The following is a 27,742-nucleotide window of genomic DNA, read 5'->3' as shown; positions in this document are numbered from 1 at the left end:
CAATCACTCGAAGCTCAATGTGAACAAACTCAAAACTCGCACCAGGCTTGTGTAATTAGTTTTACCGATTTTCTTTTCCTTTTTTTTATACAAAACATTCTAAGAAAACACAACTTCCCATTTTTTTTTCTGTCTAACAAGTAAGAAAAACAAATAAGGTTTTCACAGAGATGATCATAACAAAACATGGTTTCCACCTGATGATATAAAACAGCTTTCAGTGGAAGAGACGTGGGAATGTGGCTCAGAAATGAGCTGTTACTCTGTCGATCTCCAGGAGGTCATCCAGGATCTGAAGAGAGACGACGGATAAAATGAAAACAGGAACAAGAAAACGAACTCGACCGCTTTCTCTTTCCTCTCAGTTAGTGTTCTTACTATGTCCTGAGTGGTTCCAATCTTCTTGGCCAGCTCACTGCGCTCCATGGTGCTGAGGTACAAGTACTTGTTGAGGAGTTCTCCATCCAGGATGTTTCTCACAGCGTTCTGCAGGCTCCGTCTGTCGCTGTGCAGCATCCTGGACACGGCACACACACACGGGACAGTTATAGCAAGTCAAACATCAAGTAGCTAAATACGATCCCATCTTTGAGCAGTGACACCTGATATGTGACTAGTAAAGAACTGAAGGCAGATGTGAACCTGAAGGCTTTTGGGTTTAGACCAGCATGATGAGGCAGCATGGTGGTCAGAGCGTTCTGTAACATCAGCAGTCGTCGGTAAGTCTTCTCCTGCATGGGGAGAAGAAGGCCGACTCCTCCATCGAGGGTTGCTATGGGAACACAGATGAGAAACGTGGTTTAGTCCACATCCAACATTTGGGTGTTTGAAGCTCAGACTTCTTGTGTTTTAGAAAAACTGAATGAACGTGTGAATGAGTTCTTCTCAGCTCCTTTTTTATAAATTAGATCCATCAATACCTGACAAAGGTCATTGACATTTTCTTTAAAATACAGATAGTATACAGTTTCTTTCCCCTGTGCAGCGGTCTACCTGTGTTCAACACAGCCAGATTCAAACAAGCCTAACTGTTTTTGTTAATATGTCCCTTCAGAGCCTCCGTTAGGTTCACCTCAAGACTATCTTTAATAGTATATCCACATAAACGAGACAAAAAGTTGTCCAAATTATCACTAACCCCCGAGAGCAATTTTTACCTGCCTGACCAGATAAAGAGTGACATGGCAACACTGCTGTCTGTTGTTCTCTTCGGTGTAACTGTTGGTGTTCGTCCACGTCTGCCGACATGAAAGAACATTAACTTTCCCAGTCCACTGTAGCAAAGTATCTACTTTTCTCTACTTCCTATTCGAGGCACATGCTCATCAGATGCAGCGTTAAACCGGGCCACAGCCCACCAGTGCTGGGCTCTGCCTCCTGACATCCAAATCTTACCCTGACGGAGCTCAGCTCCGTCTCCTTCTGTATCAGCGGCCCTGTTCACACCTGGCATTAACATGCGTCTCGGGGCATTCAAATCACAAGTCGACAGCTCTACGTACGTCAGTCCACACCTGGCATCAGAATGCGTCTCCACATGTCTCCAGTGACCTGTGATTGGATCTCACTTCCCCGCTCTCTATGCAAATAAACACTGTGCAATGTTTCTGTCGATCCGACTGACGGGTCCATTGTCAATGTGTTAGTTTATATATGTGTGTGTGTGTGTGTGTGTGTGTGTGTGTGTGTGTGAGAGAGAGAGAGAGAGATACCAAGGACAGTGTTGCCAACATCTGCTTTCAGACACTGTCTCAACAGAACACAATGTCTACAGGTTTCATTGGAACTACTTTCTATTCAAGAAATAGTCCCTATGAAAAACCACCCCGCCATCGTCACACATCCTATTTCCAGCCATGTGACAGGAGTCTTACCAAACCATGTGATGTGCTTGTTGTCCCAGGTCAGAGACTTCTTGCTGCCAGCGTCCAGCGCTCCTCTGCACGGCATCCGCCAGAAAGTGTTAATGTTAGCACCGGCGTTAAAGTCGGCTCGCCTCAGCAGACGCATCCCTCCAAAGCTCTCTTTAGCTGCAAACACACAGACCACAAATCACATGACTGGATGTGCACTTTGACACCGAGTTACATTACATTTGAAGATGTATGACAGTATGACTTACCTTCAGGTAAATACATGTACACATACAGGTTCTTATCTCGATCTGACACTGAGAGGAAAATAAAATAAAAGGTTAATTAGAACAGAAGGATTTTACTTTTGCGAACTTAATCGAATTTTCTTCCAAGGGGCATTAAAAACATTACCCAAGAATCCAAGCTGGTTGTTATCCACCATGAATTCGATGCTGTAAACCTCCAGGGGCTTTGCATCCTGGTGCCAAAACAATAAGAAAACAGTTAAATCCCAACAAAGGCAACTGCGCTCCCTGAGTTATCTCCAGCTGCCAGACCTGCTCTCTCCAAGATTAACTCGACTGAACCCAAACACCCACAGGAGAGATGCCATCAATACCCACTTGTACATCTTAATCAATAAACACTCCACTGCTTGTACAGCAGCCCACAGGTTATAGTTAATCTCCCTCTGCTCTTGAATAAAACACTAATGCCCGCCTGTTTGCAGCCTCTCCTCAGCCTCAACTCTAACTCTTCAGAAGAAAGAAGTGAACTCGTGGGTCTGAATTCAATTATAGCCGCGTCTTCAAGCGGTTTGACAGTAAGTCGCTCACCCTGCTGACGAGCGACAGCGTCTTGCTCTCCTCCTGGTAGCGCAGCAGCGAGATGCTCTTCATCAGGTCGGCAGCCAGGATGAAGTTCTTGATGCTGAACATCTGGTGGATGTAGAGCTGAGTGTCGATGAAGGCCATGCCCGTCAGGTCGTTGTCCTTCAGCACCCACAGGAAGATCTGTGCGGGGAACACAATGCAATGAATTTTTAAACATTTTTTAGATAAAGTTCAAGTCCAGTTTTATTGTTCTGTAGCTGGACACAGTGTGAGGCAGGAGTGTTTTTACTAATTCCAGCTAAGTGAACTGCAGTTGCTGTGATGTTGTGACACCTTCTGTCCGATGGCTGAGACCAGGTATCCGTTGCAGTGGCACATAGCCGTCACCGGTCCCTTCTGTTCCTTCTCGTACAGCACTTTGAACTTGTTCTTGGTGAGGGGCTGGCCCGGCTCTGGCACAACTTCAATCACATCCAGGATCAAAATCTGAACACAAGATTCAAACCTTTAAATGATGGAAGCGAAGCAGCCTCAGTTCTTTTGAGGCTTTGCAGCTAAAGGAAAGGCTTTTATTTCTCATTTTCACCAGATGTCGTTACTGCGATCCATTTTATACAAACAGAGAGACTGTGTGCTGCTCACCCGGCCCCTGCAGGTCACCTCCTCCCCCTGCATCAGGCAGGTCCCCGCTGCGATGTAGCCCTTCAGCCCCGACACTGTCTCCTGACTCCTCAGAGCCACCGTCTTCATACAGGTCACATGCTCCCACTCCTCCAGGTCGATCCTTATGGAGACAGAGAGGGGTAACGTGAAGGCACACACACTTACCAGCTTCTGTTCACAAGTGTGTTCCTATGTTAGATTATTAGGATTATACATTATATGCAGGGGGGGGGGGTACTAGAAGATTCACAGGAAATATGAGAGAGAGAGAAGTATGATACATGCTTGATTTGAACTCTGGATGTCGTATTTACATGCATTTTACAGCTGTCTGCCTGCACCGTGTCTGCACAGGCTGAGCAGTGACGACAGCATGTCAGCAAAGCAGCAGCAGCAGCTTCAGCTTCAGCTTCAGCCCTCCATCGGTGTGTACGCAGGATGAGTTAGACAACACTGGCAGCGGCAGTGCTCAAAATCCAATACACACAGGAAAGACCGAAAAGGTCACTTAGGGTCGTGTTTACATGCCTGGAGCATTCCTCTCCGAAGCTGCAACATCATCTACACTTGTCGTTTTATTTAATAATAGAAAATAGTAGAGAATGTTTAATCTACAAATGGATCCAGACTGTGACAGACAATTACGACCTACATGAGAGTGGTTTGTTTTCAAGATAATAATGATAATAATAATAATAATACAGTTTATCTATAGAGCGCTCATCAAAATCTGAGATTACAAAGTGCTTCACAAGGATAAAATAACAAAAACAACAAACACATGCAGGCAATTTACTCAAGATAAAAAATGAAACAATAAAAACAATAAAAATAGAAACACAAGGAAGCAATGTGAAATATTTAAAAGAGATTATCCAAAAGCTTTGTGAAAGAGCTGTGTTTTCAGAAGCGATTTAAGAGAAGATACTGATTTTGAGAGTCTTAGTTCATCGGGCAGGTTGTTCCAGCAAAGCTACGTCCCCTTTAGTCTTTTTAGTCTTACATCTAGATAGAGCAAGTTCAGGAGAAGTGGCAAAAATGCAAGAGCTTGAACTGTTAAAAAACATTTTTAAAATGTACAGAACTGCATCAAAAACTAAACCCATGGCCACAAATGTCATTGAATTTGGTTCATTCATTTTTGAGATATTCCGGTCATTAACAAACCCAAAACATGACCTCCTCGTCGGGGGTTAATAAGAAAAGTGAGTGTGAGCTGTTATTACTTTGTTATTGCTGATAGTGCAGCTACAATCCAGCAGCTGGTCATTAGAGAAAAAAGCCCCATTATTCCCGGCTCAATCTGTGGCTGGTGAAGTGGCATTTATCTTCATACAAGTCCAGTGTCAACACAGGTTTATTAGACTCAGTGTATTTCTTAATCTGGTTCCTAATGGCGCTGTCATGTGTCTACGATGGACTGTCACATTTACACACTTTACACTGGCACAGAGCTGAAGTTGTCCCAGCTTAATATTGCATGTCCGTAAACGGCAGGGCCAAGTTGGCCTAGCGTTGAACCATCTGACAGAAACCCCATAATGATACATATTCCCACACAAACAGTGCCCCGGCATATAATAGCGAGACACTGCGAGCCAGACTTGTTTATGTTCTTCAGCTCCTCACAGAAAAGCTCCCACAGCAGTAGTTAATGATAATGCAGTGCAGATAAATGACCAGGGACCTGGACAAATGACCCAACATTTCCAACTGATCTTCACTGAAATGAGGGAAAGCGGTCATGTGAGACTAAACTAATTGTCTACAACTTGGATGAATGACCCAAGATTTTCTATTAAACCTCGCAATTCTCGAACTGCAGCACAAAGTGTCCAGGTCAACCTGCCCCACAGTAAATGAGAAAACAGTGCTGGCTCAAGGTTGTGTGGACCTCTTTATTCACAGGTGCCTATGTCTATTAAAAACAGGCATCTGTATTGATTTTGAAAACTGCACCCTTGTTCTTTAAAAGGGGGCGCAGTGTAGAAAGGAAACAGCTTTTACCGTGTGTTGGGAATGGCCTCCCAGCTGACTGGAGAGATGAGCTGGATGGAGAACTTCTCCTGCTGAGGATTAATGTAACGTTCATCTGCGGGGTGACAGCGGAGAACATCAGTAAGATATCCACATACTGCTACAGCTAGATAGGTTTAGAAACTGGTGCAATGCTGATCTTCAGTGACTGTACGGCCACAATATCAGGAGACTACCAGCTACTGAAGGCTGACTGCACAGGACACGCCTCTCGACCACCTGAATCCGTTGTAATGCATTAACACAACCTGTTGCCATTGGGAGTGTGTCTAAAGTAGTTGGCAAGTTAGTACAGAAGACTAAATAAGTGGTTGAAAATGTTTGGTGGAAATAGCGGTTGAACTAGTTAAAAAACTAAAACTAATTTATAAATAGTTTAAATAGTTGAAAAAATATAGTAAAAACACTAGCTAGCTTAAAGTAATTTATGTGAGAAAAAAGTTGAAACACTGAGAAAAAGAAATTTATAAATGTTTTAAATTGTAGCTAAAAGTAATTTATGAATTGTTGAAATATTGCAGTTAGCTAAAATGAATGAATAGATTACATAATAGCTAAAAGTAATGTATAAACAGTTTAAATATTTTGCTAAAGAAATGTATAAGCGATTAAAGTAGCAGCTACAAATAACTCACAACAGTTGAAATAGTAAGATAAACAATATGTAAAAGTAATTTGTAAACTGAAGTTAGCTAAAAGAAATGGATAAATGGCTGAAATAGTAACTAAAAAATAATTCATAAATGTTTTAAATCGTAGCTAAAAGTAATGAATAGTTGAATTGTTGAAATATTCAGCTGGAGAAATTTATATACATTTTGAAAAAGATTTTAAAAAGTAGCAAAAAGTAACAAAAACAGTTGAAATAAGAAACTAAAAGTAATTCAAACTATTGAAATAATTCGCAAAGTGTAACTAAAAATGTTGAAACGGCTGAAAGAAAAGGATAAATGGTTGAAATGTCCAGCCTCAGCCAATCCAGGCAGTAGCAGTATGAATAAACTTTAATGATTCAATTGTATGAAAAATGAATTATAACAATAAACATCCAGTTTAAAATCCATTCAAAAGAACACATCTGGACCATGCCGTACATGAATTCATCTGCTGGGGCTGTGTGTGTGTGTGTGTGTGCGTGTGTGTGTGTGTGTGTGTGTGTTTACGTCTAACCTCTTTCTATGATTTCGTACTCCTTCTCCTCTCCAGTCATTCTGGGGATGCGAGTGCAGGGCTCTTTCACGCTCGTGCACACAGCGTACACCTGAGAGGGAAAAATCCACAGTCACACACAAAAACTTCACATCAAAGCCTAATCCTTTCAAAGTCACCCTCATTGATTTTTTTTTCCTCTCACAGTGAGAAAACTTTAGCGCCAGAGGGCTTTCATCTTCAACTTTTTCAAAGCAGCTCGATCGATACGCTTTTATTTTGCATCACGTTATGCAAGTGGAGGTGTGCGATTCCGGGGGAAAGTGTTACAGCTTGAATTTGCGTCACGTCGCCGCTTTGGTGCCTCTGGTGTTGTGTGGGGTCGAGTAAGAGGAGCCTTGCCTTAGATTCGACGTGGTAGGAGACGTAGTGGACGGTGCACCGCAGTGGGATTTTCCTGACCGGCCAGGGGGCATCGTAGGACAGATATGTGGGCAGGACGCTGATCCTCAGCTCGCCCTGCGGGAAAACAAACACACACACATGACACACACAATGAAAACTGTTGAGGGAAGTAGAAACTAGATGAAAGAAAAACTAAAAAGCAGAACAAAACTAGCACGTTGAAATAAAACTTATAAAACTTATAAAACTTAACTTACATGATGGCTCCCATTTAAAGTAAAAATTTAAAATGGGAAATCAGAGTGGACAAAATCACTTCCTGAACTAGCGGCTCTTCCTGCTTCACAACCGCCGAGATGAGATTTCTTTCAATATATATAATATGTACCTGTTTGTTGAAGTACAGGAAACCTTTGGGGCAGTTAATGTTGTGGAAGGGGGAGAACGACTCGATGGAGCCGTCAATGGTCATGGGGTGAAGCCTCATCGCTCCCCGAGAGGTGACCAGCATCCAATGAGGAGACGGACCACAGATGAACACCTGCGCCAACAAGGAAAATGTGGAAAATTACTTAAGTTTAGCCAACAGGGACAGGGATGTAAAAGCTCTCCGAGCGTGGATGTTTTGGCTGGAGTCCTGAAATAAGTGTTAAGAAATGCCCTACTTACCCCTGAGTATCCGGAGATGTCTTCAAAGTATCTGAATCTGGCAATCCGACTTTTCACAGCTGAAGTCTCCTCGGTGGCGCCGCTCTCCGCTTTCTTATCTTTCTTGAGCTTCGATTTCTTTTCTCTGAAGTTAATGTTGTGGGGCACCTGTGCAGAGCAGAGTAGCGCTGTTAAGATTCACTTCATCCACAGCTCACTTGCTTTAGTCCGCCTTTATCAGCGTTAGCTCCTTACTTTTTTGAAGCGGACTTTCAGGTTGTTCTGCGGCTGCTGTTGATCGTACGGGAACGCTTCGTAGATCAGAAGCTCCTGTTCGACATGAACCTAGAAAACAAGAAGACACTTTGTCGTACCCTGTTTTAATTCAGTTTAAGTGATTTATTTTCTCTTAATGAAGCTTTTTAACGAAACACAAACAGACACATCACACACTCAGCACAAAGGGCCTCAAAGTACAAACTCACCAGTAAATACGGTCTGCTGTGATTGTTTCCAAGTGAAACCAAAGCCACCTCTTTGACTAATGGGATCTCTCCTTGTCGTGTTACTTCTTCCTTTTTACCCTCCCCCTGTGTTGCCGATTGGCCGGAGGAGCTGTCAACCAGCACCCTCTGACCAACTGGGAAGTTCTTCACCAGGAACACTAACCGCCAGTCGGGCAGCTGGTAAATCTGTTCAAATAGAAACAAGGGCCATGAACAAAAGGGGAGCGTAGGAATAGCATTAACACGCATCTTGTTACAGATGAATATACTGTATGTAATCTTATGATGTTACATATGTGCCGTACCTCCATGACACCATTCTCCCTGATGATCATGCACCAGTGTGAGGGCTCGGCTTTGCTCGAGCCGCCCTCACTTCCAAAGGATGTTGCTGCCGCAGAGTTGCGGCTCATTTCCTCCTTTGCAGGCCCTGCGCTGGCATTGGAGTCTCCATACAGCATTTCCTCCTCATCATCCACTGTGTTACTACACGCACATTTCACAACAATCAGTCCTCGGACAAATACGAGGTTTTCTCAACTGGTTGTTTGCTTCACTGAGGAGGTGACGTGAATTCTCACCTGAGGTCCTGGATGATGGTCTCTGTCTCAGACTGACTCCTGACGATGGTGTCCTCTTTGACGGAGCAGCTCACTTTGTTTTCTGTGGTGAACATGCCGCTGACGTCTCGGTACGCACACAGCGTGATCACGCGTGATTGCTGTGGAACGAGAGGCAGGAGTTAATTATTGTTAAAAGCTATTTAAAAGACTCCAAACTTGGGAGTGTAATGATGCTCTGCAGCTGCATATTACCATCACTGAAGCACAAAAATCAAATGAGTGACAATGTTGAAACTGCAGAACCAGACACTTTTGCTTGACAGCTTCAGTTTTGGCCAGCAGGGGGCGTGTTTGCTCAATAATACCCTACTATGAAGGCTGATCGACTCACAGTGGGGATCTGCGGTTTCTGCAGAGCCAGCCGATGTGTCTTCCCCATGTATGAGTCAATCTTCAGCACAAACATGGTGACTACCCCCTCTGCGGTCATGATCACTACGTAAGGGTCAGCCACGGAGCAATGCACTATGGGAGAGCCTAGGTCCACTGGGATGAAGTGGAGCTGTGTCACTGAAAGCAGGATTGAGAGAAAGCATGTCAGTAAATGAGGCTGGTTGCATCACGTTTAATGCTTTCAGTTTGTCTTAATATCACAGATCTCCAACTTCAAATCATTTTGTCACCAAGTTTCACCATTTTTTTGGGACTGTTTCTAATTTTTTTTACCTCCTTCCAGGAGTCGGATACCCATGGGTGAGACTTGGATGATGTACTTGTTGTCACCGATGTTCCCAGCGAACACAGTGGGTCCCTGGGTCGCAAAACCACTGGTGTCCAGCTCCATGATCTCCTGACCAGTCTGAAGGATCTACACAAAGACGCAGGTTTAGTTTATACAAAGACACTCGAGTTGTATTAGACAACATCCAGATTCTCCCTACGTTAAACCAGAGTTGTTTTATACTTTAACTTTTATATTTGTATCTGTTCAAATAAAAGCTACACAACATCAGACATGTACTGATGAAGAGTTTGTTTTTTTTGTTTTACCATGGTCGAATCTTCTCTGCTTAGAATGAGAAAGCCATGCTTCTTTATATCATCCTCCAGGGGAGGCTCCGTCTTCTCCTCCTCCTCTTTCTCCTTCTCCTCCTTCTCTTTTTCTCCCTCTTCACCATCCTCACTGGTTTCTGTCTCAGCCCCGTCCTCTGACTCATCGGTTTTTGCAGGCTGTGAAAGGACCAAGAAACATCTTACAGTAAAAAATAAAGGTGACGCTATATATGACGGAACATTTTGATTATTAATTAGTGAAAACCTTAAAGGTCCCATATTGTATAAAGTGAGATTTCCATGTCTTTTTTGATTATAGATCAGGTCTAGGTTCTATATTAATACTGTGAAAGTATCAAAGCCTCAGTCCACAGAGAAATGCTCACAGCCTGTATTCAGAAACTGAGCCTTAAAACCAGCCGTCAGGACTTCCTGTAACTTTGTGATGTCACAACAAAGCAGTCACCGCTCTCAACCATGCTCCAAGCCACGCCCCCCCAAACCCACCATCCAACCTTGCAGGATTTGGTTTCTCTGAGTGTTTACCTGAAATCTGCTCTATTCTTTATTTGATCACTCAGAAAACAGTCAGCCAATCAGAAGAGAGAGGAGATGTAAAACTACATTGAGATAGTTTTGGTTCGAAAAACCACAAATATATCTTCTTATGGATCAATACTTCAAATAAAAGTGTCAAATATGGGACTGTTAAGTTATTAGGCAGAAATAGACAGTACTTTTTTGTCTTCCTTGACCTCACTTGAGATGACCGTCCACATGTCATGGCAACCTGGCAATTCAAATGTAGTGACCACCTGGGGTCGGATGCTTCTCTGAGAACAGAATGGAAACATATCAAAGCATTTTAAAGGAAGATAAAACAAGACAACAAGAAATCAATCTGTGCATTTAAGTGTGTCAACTTTGTGTCTGGGGTGTTTACAGGCTACTCCGTCGATCTCTGAGGCAGCCGTGGTAGACCCAGACTTCACTATAGCACTGTCACTGGACCTGCGGCAGACGGCCCTCACGACCACAGGTTTTAAGACGGTGCAGTAATAATACTCAGGCATGCATCTACCTACACACACATGCATAAAAATAACAGTCAAAGTCAACAGGGACGATTTTACCTGAAGCACAGACAGTGCACCGTTCTTGCCAAAGCCAGAGCACACTACAACCTCCAGGTCAGGCTCAGGGTTGCTCTGGAACTGTGGGAGGAAAGTAAAGTCAGCGACGTCTAATACAGTTCTGTGCAGCACTAACCAATCTACAGAGACTCTGGGATGTGTTTCAAATATCTGTACCTCTTCTGACAAGAAGGCAGGTTCACCCATGGACGCATTCGCACAAGGTCCAATGTTGAGTATGCTATCGCACACCTGTAACAAAACACAGAGGAGACCTCTCAGTCACACTCCACAACATCTGCATTTACATAAGAAGCAATAAAGCTTTAGGGTTTTACTACCTCGAAGGAGTAGGTGGCCAGCTGAGTGCCGGACTGGGCCTCACTTCCATACACTTCGATCTCATCCACCTCATCTGTCAGAACAAATACGATATAAAGCTGTAAGATCTCACACATCTTTCTGGCACACATGAAACATTGAAGTTGAACGTACCAGTCCAGTTGGACGATTCTACTCGCTTCTTTTTGCTCGGCGGTTCCTCCTGGAATTCATTAGCAGAGATTTAGAACAAAGAGCATGTTGACAACCAGCTGTCAAACAGAGCAACAATCCTTCAGTGTGTACACTGTGTGCTGCGCACATTTACTTTGAAAGACTGACAAGTTCCTTATCTGAAATAATTGCTGCAACAATAAAAGCATAAAGCGAGTGAAAATATAAATGGTCCTTCACAAGAACAATATTATAATTCACATTTTCCACAATTGCTTTCAAACCTGTCTATCTTTATCCTTCTCTTTCTCTTTTTCTTTGTCCTGCTTTTCTTTGCCCTCCTCTGGTGGAGTCTCCTGAAGTTTCTCTGTGTACTTCAGGAGCAGAGAGTTTCCCAGGCGGGAACCGAGGAAAAGGTAGCCGGGCTCCATGGTTACCATCTGGAAGAGGGAAGCCCACAGTGTAAGGCATCAGTATGGCTGACTGTCGATATCTAAATCCTCTAAAAGCTGACAAACATAGTATAGACTGAGCATTTATTTTTTATCCTAAAATATCAGTCAGACATAAGAATTCTTAAATTCTGCAGCATTCAGCAGCTTTAATCCTAAAATACTGGTGTTAGCCTTCAAACCCCATGTCAGTCAAACTCTAATACCTCCTCCCATTTATTTTTATCCACAGAAACAAAAAAGAAGGGTAATTGTTTCAGAGACGTCCTGTATCATCAGATCATTTTTGCTCTCAGCTTTAAGCAGAACTTACACAAGTTGTCAAGACGCTGGCAGCAGCTTTGTCAAAGTGGAAAGCCCGCACACTCCTCATGCCATCGGTAATGAGTGTTAACACGTAACTGCAAGACGACAAGAAAACAGTCAGAGACGAATCATGAACTGTCAGCACGGTTCACGTGTATTTTACTGGTAATCACAATGACTCACATTTCTCCTCCTTTCAGAGAGATGACCATCTTATCATAGGCGATAAAGTCAGACTGGGAGCAGTCTAGTGTGATCCTCACTTCATCCTGTACACCTGCGTAATCAAAACACGTGAACATCAAAAAATATCAAATGGGAAAGTGGTCTTAGACTTTTGGAACCCACTGAATATTAACAAGGCGCGATATAGTTTAGGTGTGTGTTCTCAGATCATGATGCTTACGCAGCGGGAAGGCTGTGGTCCCAGCTGTCTGAGAATTGAGAGAAACTCCATATGGTGGAACACTCTGGTTCAAATACAGCAACGAATTCACAGCAAACACCACCACTCCACCTGGAAAGATTTGATACGTGATCAGAACTCTCAGGAGCCGCCACACCAAACACTTTCACAACACAACACACTTCCTCACATAGTGTAAATTTATATCCAACACTTCAGGAGAAATGACCTGTATGGCAGAGAGGGAAACTAGCGACCACACAGTTGATAAGCAGTGACAAGAGAGAAAATTTACTGAACTCACCGATGGGTTTGGGAACAGCCATGACTTGCGTACAGTCAAAAGGCAGATTACTGAGGGACCAGATGACGGGATGGACCTTTTGCATGATGTTGAGGGAGATGGCAACGATGCTACAAGTGTCCTGACGCACAGCCACACGTCTGACAGACAGAGAAACAACAGAAGTTAAACGCTGAATCAAATCTGGTTGAATCAAACAGAACGTAACTCTTGTTAGCAGCTCAGAGTATCAGATAAAAGACAGAAAGTCGTCATTATAGCTGATGGTGTGTTGGACTGACCCAGGCCATGTCTGGTTGGGCTCGAACAGGATGAGCAGCGTGGGCTCATAGTAGCCATGCAGGAACTTCATGTCAATGATGTTTAGCAGCTTCTCGTCCAACTCGCGGACATCGATGATGTAGCTGGGCAGGAAGCTGGACTTAGGTCTGCGGATGAGATACACAGACAGTTTTGGATTCAGCACGGTCAGACAGCTTTTGAGTGTTAATATAAACTCGAACAGCAGAAGGATAAAAGTGGACAAATAAATATTTGGGACACAAGTGCGCACCAAACACTAAAAGACGTCAATAAGCAGAATATTTAGGGGAATGCACGCGTACCCTTCTCCAACTCCACCTTCCTGTTCATCAGTTAGAGTGTCCTTTCTGAACGGCAACACCACAAGTTTGGTGCCATAAACGAGCATTACAGCACAGCGATTCTCTGGATCTACACGGACAATGGGGATATGTACATTTTGTACAAACCCATCCTGAAAATTGAAAAAGAGTCCAAATGATTGAAATAATTCATTCACTTGTAAACATCTACTACAATTTAGGCAGATATTTCACACATCATATAAGTTCTTGTTGCTACATACTCTGAGTTCTGGCTCCTCAAAGTAATGAAGAGACAGCGTCTTGAGGTCGTGTGTCCCGGGGTCATACTCCACTACGGATAACTGGTGAGAGAGCAAACACACCCAGAGGTCAGAACAAAAACATTTTTAGGCAGTTAAAAAGTCTGTTAGGCAGTGCACAGCTTAGATGATAATACCTTGGCATCTTTGAAACTGAGAAGGAGTGCATCTCTGCTGGCGCCCACAAGCTGCACACTGGCCATGGACATAACATTGCCAAAGAGAGAAAAGGACGCCACCTGCTCCAGCTTCTCCTTACGAGACTTGGAATCTGCAGGAGGGGGACAGATTGAAGCTGGACGGCTAATACGCTCATATAGGTTTATTTAATTTATCAGTAGTGAACTCAGTTTGTTTTGAGTTTGGAGTCCAGACTTACCTGAGGACTTGTCAGCCTTTGATGTACTCTGAAATAATAACAGAAATGTTATACCTAGCGCATTAACTCACCAACGATTTGAGCTTATTTTTTAAGGCCTGAAAGAATGAAACAATGAAAGTGGAAACTTATCATTACCTCCACATCGTGGATAATCCTGTAGACAAAGAGTTGAGATGTTCCTGCGACGACCAAGTTCTTCTCCTTACTGGATATAAAGTTGCAGTAGACGGAAAACTCCACTGCAGTGGGGGTGTGGGCTTGTCTGTACACAGCATACATCCTGGATGATTGCCCTCAGCATCTGACAGGTGAGAAAATTCATGTCAAGACCTCTGCATTATACCACTGATCCGTTTAAAATACATATGATAAATCAAATATTCATTCTCGTAGTCTTCCTCATGAGTAAACTGAAGTGAGTAGTGGTAACCAGCCAGCAGTGTGAAAAAATGCTGAACTGAGATTTAGTTATTAAGCTTACAGTTTGGTAAATAACTTACACGCCGAATTAAACAACTCCACCGTTCATGAAACGTTGAGCTTTATTTTATTGTTACGTATTATTGCTGAAACATGGAGTAAACTTTTAGATGTCGTAATTGGACTTAACGCTTAACGTTATCATTCCAGTAAACACATTTGCAAGTATGTAGTTCCCTCATATTGCAAATACATAATACTATCTTTAGCTGTAGTTATTTAATACAAGTTTAAGCCCTGCTTTAAGTATTTATGACAGTGATGTAAAAAGATGCTATCATGATAAATAAACGGTAGCTAGATTATAATCAACCAAAAGCAGCGTTAGCGTTAGGTTTTGTCTGCTAATTAGATTATTAGCTTTTACTCTGATAGATCGTTTAATTTAATGAAAAATACAAGCAGCACCGGCCATTCAGTCACTTTGTTATGACCACTGTGAGCCTCTAGTACAGCTAACAGTTAGCTTCGGATAACGAATGTATGAACGGACGGTAGCAACGGGCTAAACTCCCTATTTGTAGATAGCACATTAGCTAGCATGGCACAGCCTCTGCCCCGGACATAAGTTTTGGCATGTCTTTGCAAATCATGAATTAAACTTGTCGACGTACCTATATCAAACACGTTAACAGAGTTTGTAGCTTTATTGTTCCTCCCTCTGTTCACATTTAGGGTATCATACTTTGTGGTTTACTAACTTAAGCTATCTATCCGATAGCCAGGTAAGCTAGCAGTTAGCTGTCGTTGTGTTCGCTGTGTTGCGACTGCGTGAGTCTTCTTCTTCTTCGGCTTTTCTTTTTCTGGCAGATTTGTTGCTCCGAGGCGGGCGTACTGCTGCCCCCACAGTTCAAAAGTATTCAGTTCTTTATTATCTTTATAGTTTCAGGATACATGTGAAAATTCTTACGAATGGTCAAATTATTATATGGAAATTATCATCATGTTTTACTACATGAGGTTTGTTCCATTATTCAAAGCAAAGCGCCTCAGATAAATGATTTATCTGATCATTTTTTAAGACAAAGTCTCCGTAAGTGAAGTTCCAGATCCAGACTATTTGCTGCAACTTAGCGGAGGGACAGAATGAACAGAAAATACTTTTTAAATGTATCATTTTTACATTTTTACATATAGAAAACAAATGAGTGTGATGCAATTCAATAAAAAGCCTTGACGACAATGTTGTGCACAAATTACACCCAAGTACACTTAAGTTTTTTTTTTTAGTATAGAAAACCAAACATAATCATGTGATTGATGAAAACACAGGCCCAGTACAGCACTATATTTTGAAGTTTACTGATGGCTGATTCCACAGAATGTTCCCACAAATCTTTTAATGGTTTCTCAATTCAAGAGGAAGGGTAAAGGAATATGGAAATATGGAAATATGACAATCAAGCTCCATCATGTTTTCACATAGTACATAAGGCCTAGCTCAGATTATTTTACTAAAATAACAATACACATTCCTTTATTGTGCACAGCAGATGTGATGGATGTGCAAGGCCAGGTAATGATACTGTAGCTTGAAACTTGAAAAAATCATAATTAGCTCCACCGTGATGAAGAATAATGCTGGTTATTAGAAGCTTAATTTTCTTTCTTTTTGTTACCATGGTGATCATTTTTTAAATTACATTTTCTTCATGGTAGAGCAGTGGACATGGGACTGCATTTTTTTTTTTTTTTTTTTTAAAAACACACCAAGTAGTTACTGTAACTATATTTAGAGTTAGATTTCTCTATTTTCAGAGTTCACTTAATTATATTCACATAGGCAGAAGAAAACCTGCAGTATGGTTGCTACAACTGAACCTGAAAGTCAATATATATAATATATATAAGGTCATATTCAGGTCAATAAAAACTTTTTTGCATAAACTAATGAATAGTTACACATTAACATAGTAGGGTTTCCAGCACTGTCAGCAGACAAAGAAATATTCACATTAATACAATTATCTGTAAGAAAGACCAGTAACTAAATGAAACAGATCATTTATGGTTGATTTTAAAATCACAAATACAACATATTTCGAATGCTTTCAAGTTTAAGCAAGGAGAGTAAACATTGACGTGTATGCTCACTGCCGACAAATACAAAATTGACTGTTACAAGTAAAATGTCATGCAATAACAGCTGAGTCACACCTATTTGAAGACTTTATTGTGCTGACAGAGAATGTTTTAAGTTACTTAATTAAAATGTGTTTTTTGAATTAACTGAGTTTCTCTCAATCAAACTCAGGAACTGAAAGTAGAGCAACTCATAAAGACAACAGTAAAGTACAAGTGTGAAGTAATCTTGATCAAAGAAAAAAATATCAACTGTACATTATAACACATTAGCCCTTTATAAATCAAATGCACTTTTCTAATCAAGGCAAAACATTAAAACAACAAATTAATGGTTATTATCCGACAGCTATCAGTTTCTTCAGCGGTGGATTCTCTGGCATGTAATGAGATACTCTGGAAAAGCCTGTGTATCATTGAAGATGACAAACATCGACGGCTTGGTGATGTCATCTGTAACGCTGTCGTATCTGAGAGGAATATCACCGGTCTCCTTCAACGGGGCGGTCTTCATTGAATGGCAACCTTTAGTGTAGTCTCCTGTTAGAACCTTTGACACAAAAATAAACTTGTATCCATCTAGGTTTGGGGGTGAATACTGATCCTGAACGGACAGCGCAGAGTTGACAGCAAAATACACCCCCTGACCGTAGACGGTGGCTGTGGGGAGAAACCATGATGTCAAGAGATTGATAACCAAGGTGAGGCAAACTGGGCCAAATGTTATTCCGAAACTTACCATTCTTTCCACAGAAGCTTCTGTTGAATCCATGAACGCATATCTCCTTCACACTCGTCTCACTCGTACCATGGTAGAGAGTCCGTTCGATTTCTGGGTACGTGGCTCGCTGCAGCACACTTGCCTTCTTTAACTTGTACTGATTGTACAGCAGTCGATTCATGAGCTTTTCCACCTGGAGAAAAAACAAAATAAAACAGCCATGTTATTACAGACACGCCACAACAATTTGTTGCAAAATATGTAGGCTATTTTATTTTATTTTTTTTCACCTGTATGATTCTGATCTTGCTGTGGTATTCCTGGATGGTCTCGTAGAAATTCTTCACCACATTCTGAAATTCATCAGATTCCTCATCGACTTTGGTTGCTTCGGGCAGGTTTGACAGCAGAGAGTATTCCTCTTCTGTCAACAAATGATTCAGTTTTTATCAGTTCAGTGAGTTTTATTAGATGTAATTTTGTTTTTTTTTGTTTTTTTTTTAACCCCTTAGATCATTTAAAAACTCCCAAAACTGACAGAAAGCAGTACAAGTTTATCAGACAGGTCAAAATGTATTTTTTAAATGAATAATACTGCTATTTAAATAAGTCATTATCATCCATATACTGTCCTGCGTAAACCCCTTAAGTAAAAGTAGCTAAAGCCTTATAGCCAGCAAATGAACAAATCAAATTAGCTTGCCAGAGCTATTTCGAGCTAACACCAACAGCGATTTTCTCACCAATATCCCTCCAGCAAAGATTTTGATGCATACTGATGTGATAATATTAACTTGATGATTAATATTAATAAAATGATAAGGTAATGATGAAGCTAGTTAGAGTCAGTTATGTCATGCTTGACTTCTTTTTTTAACTTAATTTTTTAATTATTTGTATATATTGAAATACAGTAGTTACATTATGATGTCTCTAATATTTCAATTAGTGTGTCAACTTGTAACTAACATCTGTCAAGAGGGGAAGATAAATATTAAATTACACAAATTTATAAAATGTCACTGATAACACAATTAAGTCCATATGTACTTATATACTTATTTCCATTGCGGTCCTTGACAAAGAAAATGAAAGAAAATGACTTAAAAGACATTATACTGTACTTAAAGTACATTATAAAGATAAAAGCTGTGTTAGCTAGCTATCTTTTTTAGCATTTCTTTTGAAGCATTTTCCTGATATGATGCATTCAGTTATATTTTTGACTTGTCTGACAATCTTAGATTTTGTCAGTTGTAGGGCTCCATACACAGAAGCATCATTCTGCAGAATACTTAAAAATACTAGACCTCTTAAGTTTCATTTACCTGGTATGTCTTCATTCAAATCCCCTAATTCGAGCATCTTCCTGGAGATTTTCATATATTTTCCAGAGGCTATGTTGTGTTCTTGCATCTTTTCAAAACTGATAATGTGGGGCTGATTGTCTAGCAATATATCAACCTTTTTCAGCTTCATCCTCCACGCATTCTCGATGAAAACTGTGGCATCAGGTGAATATGGAGCCGTGTCTGAGGAGGCTGGATCATGCAGCACCCACTGGACAGTCCGCAGGATTTCCTGGTTGGAAACAGCATTACTGATTTTCTCCATCAGCAGCTTCACGTCACAAATTCCTCCGGCCACAAAGTCCTTGAATCCAGAAACAGTGATTATGGTGCCCTGAATTTGAATCTCGACCGCATGCTTCCTCTTGATCATCTCCAAACACTTCCTGTGGTACTCAGACATGTTCCTCACACTCCTGTGCTCGAGTTTCTCCTCCACCTGTCTCTGGCTGACCTTCTTCCCAAAGGCTATGTCCACACGAATGAGATCACAGCTATAACCTGCAAACACAACTATCTGGATGGTGTTGGCCGCCTTGATGGCATCCTGTAAGGAAACATCAGTGACCTTGTTCAGCTGACCCCCACGGGGGCCTTTGTCAGTACCACTAGAAGAGGCTTCATGTTGGATCATTTTCCTGGACAGCTCCAGGGCTTGTTTCAGCTGTTCGTCCTCATCCTCCAGGGACCAATGGCTTGACTCCATCGAGTACTGGATGGCTAAAGACAGCTGGGCCTCTTCTTCCAGATCGCTAGAAAGGCCCGCGGCTAACCCGCCGGCAGCGTTCCCTTCAGCTGAGAGCTGGGAAGCATCTAAAACGATCACATCAGAGTCCTGGTCTGTCAGGCTGGTCGGTTCCTCTGCTGAGTACAGGTCCATGTTATCCATGTCATCCATGAGTTGCTCTGAATTGGAAACACCCTCCTCGAGACTTTCATCAATGGCTGAGACGATTCTCTTCGCCTCCTCTAAAAGGCCTGCACAGAAGCAAACAGACTCTTTAAAACTGCACAGGATCATGAGAAATCAATAAAGAGAGAGATATTACCTTTGTCAGCAGCTCCATTATTATCAGTTTGCACTGAATCCGATTTTAACTGTGCAGGAGCATCCATAGACACTTTCTGAAAGTTTCTGTGTGACATCATCTTCCATGCAGTTTCAAAAATGTCCTGGAATAAAAAATACAATGTTTCTGTGAACACTGAATGTTTCTGCTGCAGGGAAACCTGAATTACTTCACATTTTGATGTTGAGTAGCAGATTCTGACTTAATGTTATGCTAATTAAAACTGTAATGAATATTTCCTGCATATTAAAAAAGGGTCATATCAGTGACTTTGCAAAAGTTAGGCCGTTAACTACTAACTGAGAGTACGTCACAATTGCTGACAATTTTTCATTTAAGTTTCAGGACTTTTGACCTTTTTGTTATAAAGGTTGCAAAAAAGGAAAAACGTCAATGTGCTACATTTTGGTCTTAAGGAGAATAACATGAAGGATTTTGGTATTTGTGCAAAACAATTTATCAAAAATCTTTGTGCAGGGCAGAATGACCTTGTTTTGTTTAGTGTGTTTCTATGGCTCAGCACACACACTGTGAGTGTTCATATTTCATCACAACTTCTGGCTGCTGTTTATTCGTTTTATTCAGTTTCAGTGTGATTCAAGTGTTTCGGCATGTTTAAAACACGGGTGAGCCTGGAGTCCAATAATTACACTAAACAAAAGGATCAGAAAAGGTCTTCAGAAAACAGTCTTTGCTCCCCACACTTAAACTGACCACCCTCTGCCACCCTCTTTGCACTGACTGCTTACTTGACTTTTTCTTTGGGACATTCAGAGATATATACATTGTTTTTTATCTGAGAGGTCTGTGAGTATAAAGTACAGTGAAGCTAAAACATTCAGCAGACAGGACTGTTTCGGAGAAACAGTAAGCATCTGTGTTTCACTTCTGTCATGTTTATGCCGAAAAGAACTCGGCCTGAGGCTATTCTGTATACAGTTTCAAGGGAGACAGCTCGTCAAAATGAATGACAACCGGAATAACTGGCCAACTGAGAGGAGAACGTGGAAGAATCAAGTTGCATGTCATAGTTTCAAAAACACAAACGATAACAAAAGTTTTGCTCTGTTCCATCATTTCATTACCTGGTGAGGCAGGGGTTCCCAGGGCGCCTGCTTCGGGCTGATGTAGACCTGAAACTTTGACTCCATCTCATTGAGGATGCTCTTGCACTCTGCCTCACCTAAAAACCGGGCCACTCCTGGAGCGTTTACTGTGATGGTTCTGGTGCAGATAGAGGAGACGACGCCCTGCAACACCTCCTCAGCCATTTGGCAAGCGACAGCATGACCGTGGATCTATGAGGTAGATAGACAAATATGTCAAAAGGTGAATTAAAACTAAAGCTTTAAAGCCATGTGATACTGATGCATCACATACCTTTAACCCACAGACATCCTCAGCCTCTAGTGGAAAAATAGACACTTGGTCCATGTCGGCCAGTAGCTGATGACAATGGATCTGGATGTATTTCAGCATGCCCGGCTCCATAGAGATGACTGTCTCCCTCTCAATGGGTGTGCTGAGAAACTGCAGGATGGCAGTCTGCTTCTCGCTCTCCATCCCTTTCAGAGTCAACACATCAATATTCCCTCCTCGCTCCGACACCTTCACAGAGGAGAAACCCAGAGCCTGCAGGAACTCAGACCACTCTCTGCAATATAACATGCCCTCATATTGTGCATCCAAAGGTACGCTGAAGTGACTCAGTTGAGATTTCAAAAAGCTACATGCCTGCTGAGCCGAGTTCTGCGACAGCGATGTTACCGCGACTTTAGAATCTGATACGGAGTACATGGAGGGTGACCCAGTTTGATTCATGGTTTGTTGTAGTCGCTCTTTTACATCTTTTCTCGCAAGGAACTGGGCCTTTTCTGGCTCGAGAGTGAAATGAGTTTCAGACATATTGCCGAGAAAGTCAGAGACGGTCTGTTTTATCTGCTCCATCTTTTGTCCGCCAGGTCCTACAATGTGCACCCCATCTTCCCTAATTTGGACGGTGATATCTGGGTCAGTCTTTTCAATGTTCTGTGGAAGGGGGCAAAGTTGAAACAGAGCTAATTTTAGCGGGTCAGCTATAGGAATATGGCTCGATAGTGTTTCTGCATCCTCTGTATGATTCTCCATAACTTCCTCTGCTGCCTCCTCTGCCGCCTCATGGGCGGCAAGAGGCTCCGAGGTCGGCTGAGAGCCGGACGGGCTGCTGGCAGTGACCACCATGGGGGGAGCGGTCTGCATCTGAATATCACTCAGATCCTCTGAGTTTCTCTCAGTCATATCTTGGCTTCCACTTGCAGAGTTTTGTGATGTTGCACTTTCTGTTGGTTGAAGAAAGTCAAAGTATGGCTTCACGAGCAGGTCAGCGCCGTCCAGTTTGTGCTGGAGCTCGAGGACAGGGCCCAGAGCTGTTACAAGAAGAACAGACACTTTGTTTATGAAGGAAGCTGTAAATGTGCAACGAGAGTTTTTTTTTAAAAAGGTTGTACGGCGCAAAACTTACAGTCATAGTTGACAAATGACACCTTCGCTGTACCCTCTGAAAGCATGGCGACCTCCTTCACCTTCTGATCCCCTCCTCGCTTCCCCTCGAAGTAAAGAGTGAGCATGTCCGGAGAGGTGCCAGGGTGCAGGTTCTCCACTAGAACAGAGTCAGTTTGCTCAAGCTGTTCAAGTGTTACCTTGGCCCCATCCAGTGTCCTCTTGGAGATCTTTGCACTAAGGTTTTGGAAATCTGTAAAGCAAAAACACATATAAACAGTAAGAAAACAGTAAGAAAATCACAACCTGAACATTTGGAAAGATCAGATTGTTTTTGAGAAAGAAGAAAACATGTGCGTTTAAGAGACCTTTCGACAAGGGTTGGCTGAGGTGGATGAGGATGAAATCTCTCCCCGGTGAGGGATACAGGGTGTATTCTGTCACGTTCAAGCCCAACATGTTCTCCACATAGAGCTCTATCATCTCAGAGAAGGTGGTGGGGTTGATCCCCCGCAGCAGCAGCCTGCATTGGTCCTTTGAGGCAGGCTTTCTCACACACAGCTCGACATTATGCAGAACGTGGTGCCCTTTAGACAGCACTTGGGCTGCAGCTGTCAAAGCAACAGGAAGAGAAATGAAAGAATTTGCATGCTGTATATTAATTGTAAACTGCACTGTCTCCACTCATGATTTTTCTGTTCCTATAGCTGTTACTTCATATGTTTGCATAGAAGATTTTGAAAGCAGCTCATGTCAAAGGTTAACAAATCACAAACTTGCCTTCCGCATCTTCAAACACCAATAAGGCACGGTCACCCTTCTTCTCCACAGAGAAGAGTGGTCCGCCCCCAGAGCGACGTTTATTCTCGAAGTACAGATACAGCAGTTCCTCATCCACTTGTTCAGGCAGCGCCAGAACCTCCACTGTCCTGTCCTCCGGGCTTTCGACTGGCATCCTGATAAAATACATAAAATGTACAGGCAGTTGTTAGTGGTTCTAACATGTCTGCAAGTCTTTGTTTACATCTTCCTTTTTCAGTTTAAGCAATTTAGATGCAATTTAAATGTGTCAATTTTAGCTTTGGGAGATTATTAACACTATTGTCAGAAGAATCTGCTGTGAGATCTTATGTGGACAACCTTGTGCCTCTGTAACTCACAGCTGAACTGACCTCAGGTGGCCTCGAATCAAGGTGTAGAAACAAAGATCAAAGATCATCAAGAGAAATGGGAGCTAAATTTCAAATGTCATGTTGCAAAAATCAAAAAATCTGCCTTCAGTTTGTCATCATGTGGTATTGAGTAAAGATAGATGAGTTGGGGAAATGAATGTAATAAGGGTCTGAATACTTTCTGAATGACAGTATTTCTGTGCGAAATGTGTTTAAGAAGCTAATTTAAGGATTTCGTCACGTGTAAATAAGAGTTTGGAAAGTCTTCTGCCAAGACAGTGATCACGGCCTACACGGTACCAACGGTGGCCACCTTACAGGAAGCTCGGCCTGTATAGTACTGACATGTCAGGACCAAAACATGACGGTGGTGTTTTTAAGTTTGCTACAGCAACATTTCCACCCCAAAGGTTTCCAAACGGAGTCACCGTCGCTCTAGTAGTTTGTTTTTGTGTGTGTGTGTTTTTTTACAATATATATAACTGCGTAGTTTTTCATAAGTTCGTGTCCGTATCTGTTCTGTCATTTTTTTTTTTTTTTTTTTTTTTTTTTTACGAACTTGAAAGTGAAACCAGTATCTACAGTTGCCATGTTCAGACGAAGCTGAAGCTGAACCCGCAAAAAAAAGATTCACATTTCGGCGACGGAACGGGGCGAACGCAACAGAGGGTTTTAATAGCCGTACTTACCTGTGCTACGAGGCAAACATTGGCTCGTGAATTCGTTCCGTCTGCACGACTTGAACTCTCCGAAGACTTCCTTGTTGTGCTGCTTGTTGAACGGCGGGTGGCGTCATCGCCGTCACCTGCACGCGTTAAAGGGGAACAGCCCCTTTAGCGAGCGGAGTGACTCACTGAGTCATCATGGTCGCTGTAGTCCACGGCGATAACGTGTGTGTCGCCTTCGTTACCTGCGCCAAAGAGGTTATGTTCTCACCTGTATGTGTGTGTTTGTGTGTTTGTTTGTCATTATTAAACAAAAAAGTACTGAACCGATTTGCACCGAACTTGGTGAAAGGATGAAACATGGACCAGGGACGAACCCATTACATTTTTTAAGGGCAGATTCAGATCATTTACCATGAATTTAATTTTTTTTTCTTTGAAGTCTGGTGTATGTTGGTGTATGACGTTCAACACTGGTTTTGGTGGAGGTGGCAGCACTCCCAGTGCTTCTAGTCTACTCATTATGCAAAATAGCCACTTCATAATCTATGTTTGGATTATAATTACTGGTTCATTTGTATACACATCGCTTTAATCCTGCAGCTGGTGAAGCTGGTGCTAATTTTAATCATTTTATGTGCTGCTTGGTTGCCTTTAAATTCCCCTCCCAAAGATCAGTGCAACTTGAACCTACAGTGTGATAATACATCCTAATCTATATGTTGATTATGTTTAGTATTGTTAATCTGAATCTGCAAAATAGCAACTAAAGGTATCAAGTATATGTGGAGTGAAAAGTAAAATATGAGCCTCTGAATTGGTGGGGTAGCAGTATAAAGTAGCATACAATTGAAATACTCAAGTATTTATTATTAGTAGTATTATGAGTACCTCAAAATTGTACTAAAGTACAGTATTTACAGCATAAATGTACACATTACTTTCCAACATTGATATAATATTGAATTATATTAGTTGGGAAAATCTCACCACAGGTTCTGTTTAAAAGCTCTTCTGGGGCTTTTAATCATATGACATGATCTTCATCACCAAATGGAGGTTGCCTTTTTGTCACAAAATTATTCAGATTGTTGTTCTTTCTTTCTTTCTTTCTTTCTTTCTTTCTTTCTTTCTTTCTTTCTTTCTTTCTTTCTTTCTTTCTTTCGCAATTATTACAATAGTACATTTCTTTATCAGGCTTCTACTTTTATTTTCATTTCATGCTACTTTATATTTTACATAACAAGCAACTTGATTACCTCATTGATTAAACTACAGTATATAAAAAGCAGTTGAAGTGAACTCCACCGACCTGCTGCAATGTTTTGTTTACATGCTAATGCTTCAGTTATGATACTACAGTCATTTACTATAAACATAAATAATAATGTCACACTTGGAAAGGGGTTACCTGTTCACAGTGCGCACTTTATTTTGTGTTGATAATAAATCTGTTCTTTTACTCACCAGTGAGCAAAATTCTTAATGCAGAACTTTTACTTGTAATAGTTTACGCTGTAGTTAAAATGTGAGGATCTAAGTACTTTTCCCTCCACCGCTGATTGAACGTGATCAGAACATGCGTAAGCTCATGTCAACGCCATATGATTATGATGCTTGTATAATCCTAATAGAATCTGCTGTATAGTGCAAGTAGAGTGCAATGGTGGCAGCACGGACTGCAGGATCTTAACGCTGTTGTAACCCAGTGTATGACTGCTACCTCTATGAAATTATGTGGCTGATCAGTATGCAGTACTGAGCATTAAGTAATTTGAATGGATTTTGTTATGCATGTAACGACACACAATGGCTGCATGTCCAATAGACTTCCGCGCACTATAACCTAAGACATAATATTACGACCTTGCACCATTTACGATGGATTGATTCCATTCCATTCGTTAACTCTTGTGCAATAATGAGTGTATTATAAACACTCTCGGGCTGAATGAGACCCAATATTCAAATTCAATTCATTAATCAAAACCAGACCTCATCATTTATTGTCATCATTTTATTGTCATCATTTGAACTGTGTATAATTCAGAGCATCCAGCAAATCAAATGCTTTTAAACTGGATTCCAGCAAGTTCATATCTAATTTATATCTCATACACTATAAATGTTTTTTATTATGGGCTTATGTATGATTGATCAGCGTGCCATATTAGAGTACTTGTCATCATTACGTGCTCATATAGCTGACCAAAGTTCAATACTGGGCATTTTGAAATATGATTGGAGTGTGCCTTTATTCACTGGCTGAGATATAAATAAAGTGGTGGCTAAGCAGACTCTTTACAGTTCAGTGCATTGTGTAGCTCATTATCTTTCCTTGTCCATTATCATGATCTTATACATATATAATCAGCAGGCCAAACTGAAAAATTAATGTTACATGTACAGTGCATAAAGGCTGAACTATAAATACAGTGGGAGTGAATAGGACTCCATTGCCTTTCATGCGTAATGTATCTGTTAATTCTCATTAGTCTTTAGTTTTGACGTTTTAAAGAAGTTTGTGCTTTTTATGAATAAGATACAAAAATAATGAGTGTCTCGGGCAAAATGAAAGTTTAAATGTTATTATTAAAGAGTGTGAGTGCTGATTCAGCAACCACACTAATTACAATAATTTGTGAAATTGAACAAGTTTCTCCCACGGCACCCACAAAACAGCTGTACTTAGAAGTCAAGCTGTGAAAAGAGCCGAGCTGCTTCATCATGAACAAAAAAAGCAAAGACAAAGTGAATGTGCAGCAGAATTCATGGCCAATTCCTCAGGGATAACAACTGTAGCTTAAATAATCTCATTTCACTACACAATCATAAAACACATACATCCTGTCGAAACACGGTTCACCATTCAATATTTATGGCAGATGCTATTTCCCGATGGTGTCGCATCATGTCTTTATGTAATTATGTTGATTCTTTCAGCACAACACTGATGTGAAAGCAGAGAGTCATTTTTATTTTTCATTAAATAGACAGAAGAAAGAAGAACCTCGGGAACCTGCTGGCATTCACTCATTTTTATTAGGTCTAGTCATTGTGGTCTGTAATGGCAGAATAAACAAACTTATTACTGACTCGAATGAACACCCCCTCACTCACTAATTAAAGCTGACTAATGGCCGTGTTCCCAATTTCATCCTTTAAAAAAGAAAACAACTGAAATGATGGAAATGAAATGAGTATCTATAAGAGGGAAAAACACAATCCTTCCAATAGTAGAAAAAGAAGAAATAAGTTCAAAGTTGTCGACCGTGGATATTCTTCAGAATAAAAGTTACAGTGTCTATGTACGTCAGAAACATCATGCATTCCAATGCAAATGAGGGACATATTTTATTTATAATTATCTTGTTTTGCATCTGTCCAGTGCAATAAAGATTAATTCATTTACTCTGTCATCAATTTGTAATATCCTCCATGTGAAATAGATTTGGGATGCCATTTCACTTCGCTCACTATGCAAGCTCCACTTACCCATCTCAATTACAAACTCCCATCTCGAAATTTGCATAAAGCTTGTGAAATGTATTATTTATAAGTTATTAACCTCCTTGTTGTTTTCACACATTTCAGCAAAAAATAGAAGCCGCAATTGTATTTTACAGT

General features: G+C 41.3%; 2 protein-coding genes across 3 annotated transcripts; both read right to left on the bottom strand.

The window, feature by feature from the left end:
* Window positions 1–67: 67 nt before the first annotated feature.
* Window positions 68–15,363, bottom strand: cpsf1 (cleavage and polyadenylation specific factor 1). 2 transcript variants are annotated; one of them, XM_022760913.1, is made up of 38 exons: window positions 15,193–15,363; window positions 14,234–14,399; window positions 14,096–14,123; window positions 13,854–13,987; window positions 13,678–13,758; window positions 13,415–13,566; window positions 13,091–13,237; window positions 12,810–12,949; window positions 12,506–12,616; window positions 12,283–12,376; window positions 12,107–12,194; window positions 11,626–11,781; window positions 11,342–11,390; window positions 11,188–11,261; window positions 11,024–11,098; window positions 10,847–10,927; window positions 10,451–10,546; window positions 9,711–9,890; window positions 9,387–9,528; window positions 9,052–9,230; window positions 8,679–8,818; window positions 8,403–8,583; window positions 8,077–8,283; window positions 7,847–7,936; window positions 7,613–7,759; window positions 7,332–7,484; window positions 6,941–7,057; window positions 6,560–6,650; window positions 5,360–5,444; window positions 3,332–3,473; window positions 3,023–3,175; window positions 2,693–2,869; window positions 2,268–2,334; window positions 2,123–2,170; window positions 1,875–2,030; window positions 643–772; window positions 379–517; window positions 68–292 (listed from the first exon to the last, which is right to left on the bottom strand). In XM_022760913.1, exons 2-38 carry the CDS (start codon window positions 14,375–14,377, stop codon window positions 245–247), a joined length of 4,422 nt encoding a protein of 1,473 aa, XP_022616634.1. In that variant the 5' UTR covers window positions 14,378–14,399; window positions 15,193–15,363; the 3' UTR covers window positions 68–244. The 2 variants fall into 2 exon arrangements, with proteins under 2 accessions (XP_022616634.1, XP_022616635.1); XM_022760914.1 differs by having other exon boundaries at window positions 10,469–10,546.
* Window positions 15,364–16,029: 666 nt separating this feature from the next.
* parp10 (poly(ADP-ribose) polymerase family member 10) lies at window positions 16,030–24,243 on the bottom strand. The gene is made up of 11 exons (XM_022760912.1): window positions 24,140–24,243; window positions 23,059–23,234; window positions 22,647–22,889; window positions 22,301–22,531; window positions 21,181–22,205; window positions 20,886–21,098; window positions 19,780–19,903; window positions 18,710–19,708; window positions 17,672–17,805; window positions 17,400–17,574; window positions 16,030–17,320 (listed from the first exon to the last, which is right to left on the bottom strand). The coding sequence occupies exons 2-11, from the start codon at window positions 23,231–23,233 to the stop codon at window positions 17,022–17,024; spliced, it is 3,618 nt and encodes a 1,205-aa protein (XP_022616633.1). The 5' UTR covers window position 23,234; window positions 24,140–24,243; the 3' UTR covers window positions 16,030–17,021.
* Window positions 24,244–27,742: the final 3,499 nt, after the last annotated feature.

This window comes from Seriola dumerili, unplaced genomic scaffold, assembly GCF_002260705.1.
Source record: "Seriola dumerili isolate Sdu_G_001 unplaced genomic scaffold, Sdu_1.0 BDQW01000378.1, whole genome shotgun sequence".
NCBI classification, from domain to species: Eukaryota; Metazoa; Chordata; class Actinopteri; order Carangiformes; family Carangidae; genus Seriola; species Seriola dumerili.
Note: the sequence above shows the minus strand (reverse complement) of the source record. Positions and strands in the feature narration are given on the sequence as shown.